The sequence below is a fragment of the Drosophila teissieri genome, chromosome 2L, assembly GCF_016746235.2.
Source record: "Drosophila teissieri strain GT53w chromosome 2L, Prin_Dtei_1.1, whole genome shotgun sequence".
NCBI lineage: Eukaryota > Metazoa > Arthropoda > Insecta > Diptera > Drosophilidae > Drosophila > Drosophila teissieri.
The window spans coordinates 18005769-18014778 of NC_053029.1; the positions used below are offsets into that span (position 1 = coordinate 18005769).

The 9010-nt window shown below is 43.8% G+C and overlaps 4 protein-coding genes across 13 annotated transcripts in view; 1 reads left to right on the top strand and 3 right to left on the bottom strand.

Annotated features, from left to right (window-relative positions):
- The window catches only part of LOC122611969 (potassium voltage-gated channel subfamily KQT member 1), a 38353-nt gene extending 37747 nt beyond the window's left edge, over positions 1–606 (top strand). For 7 of the 8 annotated variants that reach the window (XM_043785416.1, XM_043785418.1, XM_043785411.1 and 4 more), the window contains 2 exons: positions 76–290; positions 358–491. In XM_043785416.1, coding sequence (XP_043641351.1) covers positions 76–290; positions 358–444 — 302 coding nt within the window. In that variant the 3' untranslated portion in view covers positions 445–491. Of the gene's footprint in view, positions 1–75; positions 291–357 lie in introns of all 8 variants that reach the window. The other variant, XM_043785417.1, reaches the window with a different exon arrangement.
- On the bottom strand, positions 422–4172 carry LOC122611967 (zinc finger protein 27). 3 transcript variants are annotated; one of them, XM_043785406.1, is made up of 11 exons: positions 3405–4172; positions 3195–3350; positions 2874–3135; positions 2660–2812; positions 2460–2603; positions 2267–2402; positions 1729–2184; positions 1480–1666; positions 1184–1416; positions 622–1127; positions 422–559 (listed from the first exon to the last, which is right to left on the bottom strand). In XM_043785406.1, the coding sequence occupies exons 1-10, from the start codon at positions 4150–4152 to the stop codon at positions 642–644; spliced, it is 2961 nt and encodes a 986-aa protein (XP_043641341.1). In that variant the 5' UTR covers positions 4153–4172; the 3' UTR covers positions 422–559; positions 622–641. The 3 variants fall into 3 exon arrangements, with proteins under 3 accessions (XP_043641341.1, XP_043641343.1, XP_043641342.1); XM_043785408.1 differs by having other exon boundaries at positions 495–559; positions 637–1127; XM_043785407.1 differs by having other exon boundaries at positions 530–559; positions 627–1127.
- A 405-nt stretch (positions 4173–4577) lies between these two features.
- LOC122626589 lies at positions 4578–7228 on the bottom strand. Its single transcript, XM_043806910.1, has 4 exons — positions 6404–7228; positions 6130–6218; positions 5864–6074; positions 4578–5817 (listed from the first exon to the last, which is right to left on the bottom strand). The coding sequence occupies exons 1-4, from the start codon at positions 7226–7228 to the stop codon at positions 4612–4614; spliced, it is 2331 nt and encodes a 776-aa protein (XP_043662845.1). The 3' UTR covers positions 4578–4611.
- Positions 7229–7667: 439 nt separating this feature from the next.
- Positions 7668–8925, bottom strand: LOC122611971. Its single transcript, XM_043785420.1, has 3 exons — positions 8790–8925; positions 8334–8726; positions 7668–8275 (listed from the first exon to the last, which is right to left on the bottom strand). Exons 1-3 carry the CDS (start codon positions 8842–8844, stop codon positions 7668–7670), a joined length of 1056 nt encoding a protein of 351 aa, XP_043641355.1. The 5' UTR covers positions 8845–8925.
- Positions 8926–9010: the final 85 nt, after the last annotated feature.

Consider the following 9010-nt stretch of genomic DNA (forward strand, 5'->3'; position numbering starts at 1 on the left):
TTACAAAATACCTTTTTTTTCAATTCTCTGATAAAAGCATTTAAAATATACCCCAATCTATTTATATCCATTTAGTTATTTTAATCGATGAATACGAGGACTTCGAGGAGGAAGATCTCAACTGCGAGGGCGAAATGGATCATTTTCCCACCTGGGAGATCGACAGTGATATTGGCGTAGAAGTGGATGTGGACGCGGATGCCGATGGCGACTGTGATGAGTCCACCGAGGACACGGCTCTGCTGCAGTGTGCCACGCGCACCGCCATCGTTATAACACCAATTAGCCCAGTAAGTCTTGGGAAATTTTCTTCATTTCATTAAGAATCTTTTTAATACAAGTCAATATCAATTTCAGGTAAGCTCCGCACACAATCTTCAGCAATTAAATGACCAAACTACAACGCTTAATAAATCGAATTTGCTTCCGCCAGACTCTGGCTAGTTAATTGCAATTGAAATTAGCTAAACGTTGCTATTACATTATCACTAGAATTATATATTATATACCATGGAATGCATATTAATGTCATTTTGGGACATAAGTTGTGTTCAATTAACTGGTAGCAAACAAATGAAAATCAAACTAAATAAATAAATCTGTTTTAGCAGCAAATCTTACATTACCGAAATTTACCAGCCTCAATTTTGTGGGTCCTGATCTTGGATCTCGTCGATAAAATCGTCGTCCTCATCGTCATCCTCTTCCAGTTCTATATCATCCCCATCTGCTTCCTCTATAAACTCAATATTGTTTTCATTCAAGCGAAGGCAGCGCTTTTTAGATGTCGATGGAACATCATCGGCGATGCATTCGTCCTCTTCAACCACATCCTCCTGGAGCAAAATAATGCCGTCGTGGACCTTTCGGACATGCACATTCAACTGGGAACTGTTTACAAAGGTCCGTCCACAGCCGCCGTCGAAGTAGTCGCGGCACGTGTATTTATCCCCATGGGCTCGCTGCATGTGCGTCTTCAATCCCTGACTGCGTCCAAACCTCTTCTTACACACGTTGCACTCGAAAGCAAATCGCTTATAGTGCTGACCTAGAACATGGACAGAAAGGGACTTTTTGTTCCTGGTGGTGAAGCTGCACTGGTCGCAGTTGTAAGACTGTCCATGAAGCTGAAGAAGATACGATAACCAATTATTAACCGATTATGGTCGTCTATTATACTCACCTTTTGATGAGCCTCCATTTCACTTTTGTGATAAAAGCCCTTCTCACAGACACTGCAAGAATAGCGCTTCTTATTTGAATGCACAACATTTACATGAGTGTCATAGTTCCGTCGATTTTTGACTATTTTAAAGCATTCCGGACACTCTATTGGTTCATGCCAGTAGGCATGGTGCTTGGCCAGAGCATCACGGCTCTTGTATGAGGCATTGCATAAAGGACAGGTGACGTTATCTGAAATATAAAATTATGCATTATAAAGAAGAATATAGTACCGTATACTCACACATTACTCACCATTGTTATGACTCCTTGCCACATGAACGGACAAGGACATTTTGGACCGGCATTCTTTTAAGCAAAACTGACAGACCCATTCCTGAGCAGACCTTGAACTCTTCTCCGCTTGCTTATTCGAGGATTCGTGTGTACGTCGCTTGTGTGTGTATAAGGAGTTCCAGTTTACGTAAGACTCTGAGCAGTTCTGAGAGGAAAGAAAACAATTTTATGACCAAACTTTGTGCGACCAAACGCAGGACGTCTCACCTCCTGATCGCACATGTAGTAAACACAAATTTCTAGCCTACGATGTGTTGAGTCCGCTCGAAGTTGTTGATAGTTCCGGAGGTGATGGCGATATAGTTTCATATGCGCGAATTCTTTGCCGCAGGGCTGACACCAAAACACTCCATCCTTATGTACCCCGGAATCACGATGGGCTTGGAGACTGTCCTTTTCTTTGAAGTACGACGAGCAGTACTCGCACACATAAGCATCCCGTAGGAGTTCCACGTATATCTTGGAGCCAAAACAGGCAGTCTTCACAGAATCCACATGCGCAAGAAGGGTTTCGCGGCTGTCACTTAAAAGACCGCATGTGCTGCACACGTGCACATCTTTTTCGATAATCAGATGCTTCTTCATGTGAATATTGTAAGTAGCTTCAGTGGCAAATTCGCGGGAACAGAGTTCACAGCTTATTACGCTGCCGTGCATCGCTCTCTGAAATAAAGAATGCAATTACTGTACCTCATGGTATATTCAAATGGGAAGATTTTAGACAAAGATACATGAAATACCCTACCATGTGTCCATTTAGCCGACCCCGCGACTCAAAGTTCGCCATACATTCGCCGCAAGAGTAGGTCGTGCTGCTAACATTGGCATGTGACTTATTGTGCTCCATAAAAACAGAAGGGTCCCGGAAAGTACGGTCGCAACTAGAGGACAAATAAATAATATTAATAGGTTAGCCAAGGAGAGTTTGTAATACTAACAGGTCGCAGAATAAAGTTCCTACTGGCTCATGCGCATAATTTAAATGCTGGAAAAGTTCATCTATGTTTGTACTAGCATAGTCACAGACGAAGCACGCTCGAGGTCTGTGCTTCTCTAGATGGAATTGGTTGTGGAAATTAAAACTGCAAAGAAATATAATGATTATTAATATTGGTAACTAGAAAGAAAATAAACATACCGCTTCCAAGAAGGAAACTCCAGCGAACACATTTCACAAAATGAGCGAATACCTCGCTTTTTTTTAATTACATGAGCACAAGAATGCTTGTTGTACTGCAAAATGTTTGAAAACGTCAGTTTACATTCTGGACAGCAGCCATAGATCGCAATTCTAGGAAATACAAGTATCAATTATATTACAAATATATATCTCCTTTAGTTCATATAGTTACTCAGCCACTGGTGCGTGCAACATAACAAGATGCATGGCTAGGAATTTGCGACCTTTCAATTCCTTGTTGCATCCTTCAATAGGACACTGGTGGACATCTTTTCGTGTTTTGTGGGCCTTTAACAAATGGCCAAGAAGGCTCTCGAATGTGGGACACTTCAGGGAGCAGTGCTTGCACACAGTGCACCACTCAAATGTCAGCTTTTCAAAGCTTGTCCTCACCACGGTGGACAAGTACTCCGGAATATTATCAACATCATCCTCTGTAAATATATTAATATAAAGAATTGTGATTGCCTTTTAATTTTGACAGTATACCCACTTTCTTTGATGTCCACAAAGTTAAACAGAACAATATTGCTAGTCTCTCCCTCGTCGATGTCATCATCGCTTTGACTTTCTTCAGCTTGAGCTACCAATCTAGACGAACCACTTATTGGTTTTACCTTAACATTGTCCAAATTTGGATCCATAACATCTGAAACATTTTAGGTATTAGTGAGTGAATGGAAAAACTGAAATGCAAACAAACCATCATGCTCGTATATGTAAACATTCTCATCTAGATTAGTTTCTGCCCCAGCCTCGCTGTTTAGGATGACTATTTGACCCGGGGTTTCTGTTTCCTCGGGGGCAGCTTCACTGGACTCTTCTTTTACTGCGTTGTCATCCTCAACAATAGCTTCCTCTTCGTCCAGAATATTTTGTATAAGAACACTGAACTGCTCCTGATCTGCGACTTTCACAATCAGATTATTATCGTTTTTAAGGACAGATGCTTCTGGGGAAGACGAGTGTGGTGCTGGCTCAGGAGATCTAGATGCATCAGGTGTTACATGGGAAGCAGCAGCAGCTTTATTTCTTATCCGGGCACTTGGTTCCCGGATGGGAATAATGGGCACTGGTCGCAGGACCTTAGTCAAGGGCCTTGAAGGCGCTGCTTTCTTGACGGGCTTTGCAGCTGGTGGAGTTGCATGGACCTCGGTAATGATGATGGGGTCCACCGCCTTGGGATCTTTGCACTGGGCCACATCCTTCGCAGCATCTCTTTCTCTTTCCAGTTCATCAATGTCAAAGAGGCGGATGAGATTGTTGACACAAACTTCGCACAGGAGCTGCTGCTTCCGCGGATCGGGAGACACTTCGAACAGGAAGTGCTTGGCCAGCAGGGACTGCAGTCCCAGTTCGATTCCAAACTCATCGAAGATCTCCTGGTACTGGTATTTCGTACTGAATACGCTGCAATGCAGGCAGCTATTGTTTTTCGCGTTTTCCGACATCTTAATCTTTGTCCGTCAGCAAATTGTAGGCGTTACGGCATTTCTAGGACATTATTCGAATTGTGCCTTTCCATACAAGTCGGCTGTCTGGTATTTTCTGTAGTGTGACCGTCCGGCGCAGAAACCGTTACCACGATTTGAAAATAGTTTGAATATGTTAAGACATACAAATTAACGAAAATGAATATATATGTAAGTAACCCAAGGAAAGGAGAAAGATGTGACATATTCAACATTTTATTTAACCATTTTAATTTAATAAGCAACTGCTCAAGTCTACACAATAATTTAAATTATGTACAATGTGCATAAAGTTTTAAGGGGTTTTGAAAATCTACTGAAGCCAGTTGCAAAATTTTAAGTGCTTCGATTTTTCGAAATCTAACTGTTGACGCGCTTCAGCAGAGCGAAGTAGCTGTAAGAGCAGTTAACAATCTGAAAGAAAAAGAACATAACTAGTTATTGAGATAAATAAAGGACTTTCTGCTGCCCTACAGAACCAAAGGCCTCCAAGCTGAAAGTAAAGGTGGGGTTAAAGGTGCGAAGGAGCATCGGTGAATTGAAACGTTGCATCATGAGCAGGACAATCCGACGGTTTGCCTGGTTCCACCCCGTCCATTGGGAGCTGTAGATGCTGTGACACAACCTAGAACTCTGGACAGTAACCTCGTTGGAGGCGTAGCAAATGATGAAGATCTGCCAGAGCATCACCAGCTGATAGATACAGGTCTTGAGCATAAAGATGGCATCGCCGTTTGCAATGGACATGGTGGACATGTCGTACAGGTTGGACACCAGCACCAGAACGGAACACATGAGCTGCACAGATCCTGGCCCCTTTATGAACAGCTCCACCAGGTCCTTAAACCGAACAATCCTGTTGTAGTAGGCGGCACTCTGACGCAGTTCCATGGCGATCTTCTCGTTACCTTGGGGTTCGATCACAGGACCCAGCTTTTCTAATCTCAGGACTAGCATTTGGAGCTGAACCTTCAAGAAACAAAGCAACGAGTAGGCCACCGAGTCGTAGGTTATATTCAGGACACAAGTGGGCAGCAGGCAAATTGTGTGGAATAGGTACTGCAACCAATAGCAGATCCATCCCTCGATGCTGCACACCTCCAACATGGCCAGTGGTAGCTCCACAAAGTTATCGAAACAGGGAACTACAAGGATCAGGCCAGCCGCACCCAAGGACATAATGCCGTAGAAGTTCCTCATACGGACAACAGCCACTCTATCCGATTCTAGCATCTGCCTTTCCTGTTCACTTTTAACGCCGAACTCTGGGGACAACATCATATCAACCAGACCAGCAAGCTCACGGCTCTTCCACTTCAAATGCAATAGTTTGGCCATGCACGATATTTCAGTGGCAAACATGAAGAATACCTTTAGGATCTCCCTTACTTGCGAAATGTTATTCAATAGTTCGAACGAAAAAAGCAGCAGCATGATGAACAGGATGACCAGAATGAAGCCAAACCTCATGGACTGAAAACGTCGCTGGTGGTCTGCGGCCCAAGTGGGGAGCTGCCAAACACCAAGGATCTGGAAATACCACACCTGGTACTTATAGAAGTCTTCCGTAACCATCTGATGCTGAGACATGCTGACGATTTTCACTTTTCCATTAGGAAGCCCTCGAGGAAAGCCTTTTATAGGCTACGAACTTAAATGGCTAATAAGCCTCATTATGGAAATTGGCTACAGTGCACAAAATGGTTGAAACTCGAACACGACTCACCGAGCTGAAGAGCATTAGGTCAAATCCCAGACTGGGATTTAGTGTCCTAATCCTGAGAGTCGAGTGAAGGCGTTGCATGAACAGGAGAGCAATCCTTCGGCTTCTGTAGTCCCAGTCCACCCAAGAGGTCTTGTACAGCTCGTGCGGAAGGTCCAGGCTGCCCTGGGTTACCTCACTGTTGATGAAATTCATTACTAGTCTGGTATGCAAGCCGAATACAGCCTACCCACCCGGCATAGTAGCACAAAATAAAAATCTGAATCAGCATGCACGTCTGGTAGGTCATATATTTAAACAGCTCCAGCCTCTCTTCAGACAACTAGTTCATGTAGGTAACACAAATAACCGATGTTAGCTTATCCATTCAATTTAAAATAAACTCGAGTTTCTGGGTGTCGAATTAGTTATAAAATGCATTAAAGTTGAATAATGGAATATGGTTACTTTCTAACTGGCGAAAATGTGAAATATGATCAGCTTGCGTTTACAAAATGTACAGCTTACCACAGCAATAGCATAGAAATTGGCAGTCAGAACCAAAACAGAGCAGAAGATCTGGACCGAAATCGGCTTGCAAAGTAAGCGCTCCACGGTCCTTGTCAGCTGAACGATGTTCATGTGATAGCGGATATTTTCCTTAAGTTGCTGTTCCACAGTGCCACCAGAACTGCTTGGCCGACCGATCCCATCCAGCCGCAGCGCCAGAATGTCCAGCTGGCACTTGATGAAGATGAACAGAGAGGAGCAGAGGGAGTCGAAGCCTATGTTGGTGACACACGAGACGGACAGGGCCAGGCACTGATAGCAGTACAGGAACCAGAAAGCAGGTGAGCCAGGATTCTCGCCCAGCGGATTGTATGTTTTCAGGGGAAGGTGGGACCAGTCCAAGGCGAACTGGGGTATGAGCATCATACCCAAGGCGGCAAACGACAGCGTCCCATAGAAGTTCCGAAGCTTCCTACTTCGTTCACAGGCTGATGCAAAGATACACTCTTCTTTGGCGCCTCTAGGACGAAACTCTTCGTCATCCAGTGTGCTGAATAGTTCCTCCATCTGCACATTCTTGGCCTTGATGGACAGCAGCTTGGTGGTGTGTCCTGCACTGGTGGCCAGTATAAAGATGGCTTTCACCACCTCCGACATGTAGCTCAAGTTAGCCACCACATGCAGCACCAACAGAAGATCAAAGAGCAGCACCCAAAACACAATTACGTGGACATAGTTCACCTGGTGGATGATTCTCCAACGGGGTTCATTCTGAGACCACAAGGAGAAGATGTTCAAGAACGCCTTCTGGCCTTTGTAAAAGATTTCTACTCCTTTGCTCATTTCACGTCGAGATTTTCTCTGAACTTATGGATAAATGATCCAGTCAAGTGTTTATAAGGCCTCTCAATAGCATTTAAAATGTCATTAGACGACCTAATCGCTGCCTAATCGTTCTGGTGCGGTTTACAATATTACATTATTAAAACCACAACATAATATAACCAAAATACATTCCTGCATGCAATGGTTTTTAAAATAGTAAGAGTGTATAAAAACCCGTCGAAAGCGTACTAATTTTCGCTTTTTTTAAGTATATATAAAATAGAAATTTAGAATTTATTTGGTTTTTTTGCAGTGCATGTCCCTTGGCTTGGAACTTTCGCCATTTTCAGCTTATGAGCGTATGTTGAATAAAAATACTGAATTATTTAGCCGACGATTATTACGCAGGTTAATTTCGCACAGTCCCTAGATAAAATATGCATTAATGCTTCCTTCTTTAAAATGGGAACTGCTTGGGATCGCAACAGAAGGTGAATCCATCGGCGGGATTATTTGGGAGTCCGAAGGGGCAATTAACTTGGTAACAAATATCCAGGCACTGGGGCCTTTCCGATCGAAAAGTATTATTGTAAGTGAGGAAGACGTACAGCCCATCGCCAGTGGCACCCCGTACCACTTTGTAGGTCCACTCGGGAACTGGTATCCTGGAGCCGGCGAGGAAAGCCGACTGAAGGAAGCCCTTGGTATCTGGCAATGTCAAGATGCCAATTCCGCCCGTCTTGACCCGGAAAAAGGTCGACTGCGGGATCTGACTGCGCACCCATCTCTCAATCTTCTCCCAATTGCCATCGTTAATTGACTTGAATTGTGGCACCACATTTAGATAGCGGAATGTACTGCCCATCTGGTCCGTGAACAGGAAGTCCGCGGAAGCCACCATATGTCCTCGATTAATCACCAAGGAGTTGGCACTTTTCAAGTACGACTGGCCATTACCGTAGATGCATGTAAACGCGAAATAGATGTTGGACTTCATATAGGCAGCAGCCTCCTGAGGACTGAACATCTCATCTGCCACAAACTCCACAAACGGCCGCTTGGGAACTATTCGTACACTATAATAGGGCTGCATGCAAAAGGCCAAACTTTATGATTTACTCACAAAATCGTTTGTAGTAGACATCGCTCTGCGAGAACAAGAGCCTTCCTTGCTGGGGATCAAAACAGGTGCGGTACAACTCGAGATCCTTGCCATCTATGGTATATCCCACGGCGTACAGGTTTCCAGAACCATCTCCATCTCGAATCCGCTTGGTCACCGGCTGCATTGGACTAAAGCACCTCATGGGCAGCGGAACAGAGAACTGTCCATTGTCCTGGCACAAAGTTTCAACGAAATCCGTAGGACTGCAGTACATGAATAGAGCGACACCAGATGGAACATTTTCCAAGCGCTGCAGTTGGATAGATCCGCTGGCATCGCGATAGGTGAAGATTCGATTGGATTGCTCTACCATATATTGCGAAATTTGACAATCGCCCTGCACTTCCCAAGCTGTCGTGTTCACTCAAATGCAAAATGCAATTCACAATATCACAGAATAATTGTTTAACTCACCCAGGAAGCATATGAAATATAGGTATATTAATATTATAATACGGAAGCCATCCATACTGCAACAATTTTGGAGAAATGCCAAATAGGGAAGTACTATAATGTACTACAATGTAAACTGTACTACATTTACGGGGAATTCCTAAATAAAAATAAGTTTTTATCCATTCATCCTAGTAGGCTCTTAGTTCAAAATCCTATTTGGGAACCCCCATCATTCGTAA